Source organism: Cornus florida, unplaced genomic scaffold (assembly GCF_030987335.1).
Source record: "Cornus florida cultivar Cherokee Brave unplaced genomic scaffold, ASM3098733v1 CherokeeBrave_3.0.0_Hap2_Chr01, whole genome shotgun sequence".
Taxonomy (NCBI): Eukaryota; Viridiplantae; Streptophyta; class Magnoliopsida; order Cornales; family Cornaceae; genus Cornus; species Cornus florida.
Window position 1 is genome coordinate 68,112,872 of NW_026775571.1, and position 2,589 is coordinate 68,115,460.

The 2,589-nt window shown below is 34.6% G+C and overlaps 1 protein-coding gene across 1 annotated transcript; it reads left to right on the plus strand.

The window, feature by feature from the left end:
* The first annotated feature begins 416 nt into the window (after positions 1-416).
* On the plus strand, positions 417-1,753 carry LOC132273961 (UPF0481 protein At3g47200-like). The gene has a single exon (XM_059775093.1). The coding sequence runs from the start codon at positions 417-419 to the stop codon at positions 1,683-1,685; it is 1,269 nt and encodes a 422-aa protein (XP_059631076.1). The 3' UTR covers positions 1,686-1,753.
* Positions 1,754-2,589: the final 836 nt, after the last annotated feature.

The following is a 2,589-nucleotide window of genomic DNA, read 5'->3' on the forward strand; positions in this document are numbered from 1 at the left end:
CTCTGTACAAGCTTATAAATAAAGCATGAATAAGAAGGGAAAGGCATCGAATTCCAATCATACTGTCCTCTCTTGTCAAAATTGTCTATCGTTTTTACTTTCTTGTTCATAATCTATTTTGACATATTTTCTTAAGTGTTTGGGTGTGAAAAATTGCACCTACCGAAAAAGAAGCTAAGAACCTAAAATATTTATTTATTTATTTATATTATTATTGTTGTTATAAAATTTTGGGTTCTGGAGTCTAAAATATTGTTTGGTGGGAAATATTTAATTGTTCAAGTGTTCAACTATTAGTTCCCCCGGGTAAATAATTTATTTTTAAAACTTTATTTTGGCCATATGATGGTACTTTATAGTAAAATAATTGTTGATTTCTTTGGCGCAGCATATTCTAGTAGTTTTTGTTGATAAAGATGTACCAACAAGGGGCGGATTATATCTCTATTTTGATCGACAGTGTTGAACTTCCTCCTTTATTTCATACATCGTCGGAGCCCTATATCTTTAGAGTGGATAATCTACTACGAAGAGTAAATGAGCAGGCATACGAACCAGAAATGGTGGCCATTGGACCTTACCACCATGGCAAACATCATTTAGAAATGATGGAAGTTCATAAATTACGATACGCACACCAATTTCTTAGTGGAAGTAATGCGATGATGAGCGTGGATGAATATGTTACAAGTTTAAGTGAACTGGAAGATGAAATTCGGGATTTTTATGCAGAACCCATCCCACTGGACAGCAGAGAATTAATGGGAATGATGCTTATTGATGGCTTCTTTATCATTGAGTTACTCTGCAAGTTTTGCAAGAAACAGCCAGTAGATGAAGATGGCCCCATCTTCCGAACGGCTAGGATGCTAAGATATTTAAAACGCGATCTGCTTTTATTTGAAAATCAAATTCCATTCTTCGTTCTCACTAAGCTCTTCAACATGACCAAGTTTTCTTTGCCTCAAGATGATCTTGTCTTGGTTGACATGGCCTTGGAGTTTTTAGGCAACAGGTTACCACACACATGTTCCAAAAAAGTTAATGTTTCAGATGAAGTTGATCATCTACTAGGCCTTGTACATTTCATTTGGACGCCCAGTACTGCATATGAAGCATATCATCAAGAAGTAGAAGAGCCATTCATAGGATGCACCATAAATCTCCAAAGAGTAGGAATACTTTTCAGAAAAGCGGCGAATGGAAACTCATTGTTTGATATAAATTTCAAAAATGGTGTTATGGAAATCCCGTCTCTGTCGATTAATGATGAAACTGAATGCCTTTTAAGAAATCTCATTGCATACGAGCAATATCAACAGAATGGACGAGGGAAATATGTCACTGATTATGCCACTCTCATGGATTGCTTGATCAATTCTGAGAAGGATGTTGAAGAACTTTGCTCCCGCGGAATCTTTAAAAACCGATTGGCTAATGACGAAGCACTGTCCGACATGTTTAACGAGCTCTGCCGTAACGTGGTGGTCAATCCTAGAAATTTCTGCTATTCCCAAGTTTTCGACAGGGTGAATAAGCACAGTGCACTTACTTATAGAAGAGCTTTGGGGGAAATTAGATATCATTTAAGAAACCCAATGACGGTTCTAAATCTTGAAATTTCTATGCTGGCACTTCTACTTGCAGCCATTCAAATTATAATTCCCTTTTGCATAAAAACTTAGATCCTTGTTGCTGCTCTTGTAAACAATTTCTTTTCTCAACAAAATTTAATTTAATAATCTATGGAACCCATACTGGGGGATTTTATTATATCTAGTGAGTGAGTTTGAATAAATTCTTATCCGCTGGATGGCAAAATTATAATTGATTGCATGTGTTTTTCTTTTCAAACAATAGATATCAAAGGATGCGGTTTTCTACATAGTAACGGTTAGATATGATTGTTATATTATGTTATTTACTTATTATTTTTATAATTATCTTTTCTTACACTTAAATTATAACCCAGCCTTATCATGAGCAATACATCATTATTCTCTCTCAAAGAATAGTCCAGATATCCCATTTGTGTTTAAGTATAATGCTAGTCTTTTGGGATGATTTTGTGATGCAAATTGGAAAATATGATGTCTCAATTATTCACTCGGTTTGTTGATGAGGTGTAGGTACAAGGAAAATTTTCTTTCTGGAAAGTCCTCTCTCAACTTTGTCTCTCTTTTCATTTCTTTCCTACCAATGAAGCACGAACACGGACACGAAATACGAGTACGAAACACACCAATACGACGAGACGATAAATTTTAAAAAAATAGGACACAGACGCGGCAGGGATACACCAATTAAATAATACATATATATCCACAATACCAAAAATCTAATCTCCAAAAAAAAAATATTGCAATAAAAGAAATACTTCAATTCATGATTTAAGAACATAGCAAAGTCATCAATAAAATTAGACAAATAAGTTCAAGTACATTTCCAACATGTTTAACATTCTTCATTCATCAATTCATTGTTTGTGTAGTTGTTTTATAAATTTTTCAAAATTTTACTTTGAAACATTTAAAATTACACTCGGACACGTGTCTGACATTGCTACGGGACTCTCGGGAAGGGTGTCCG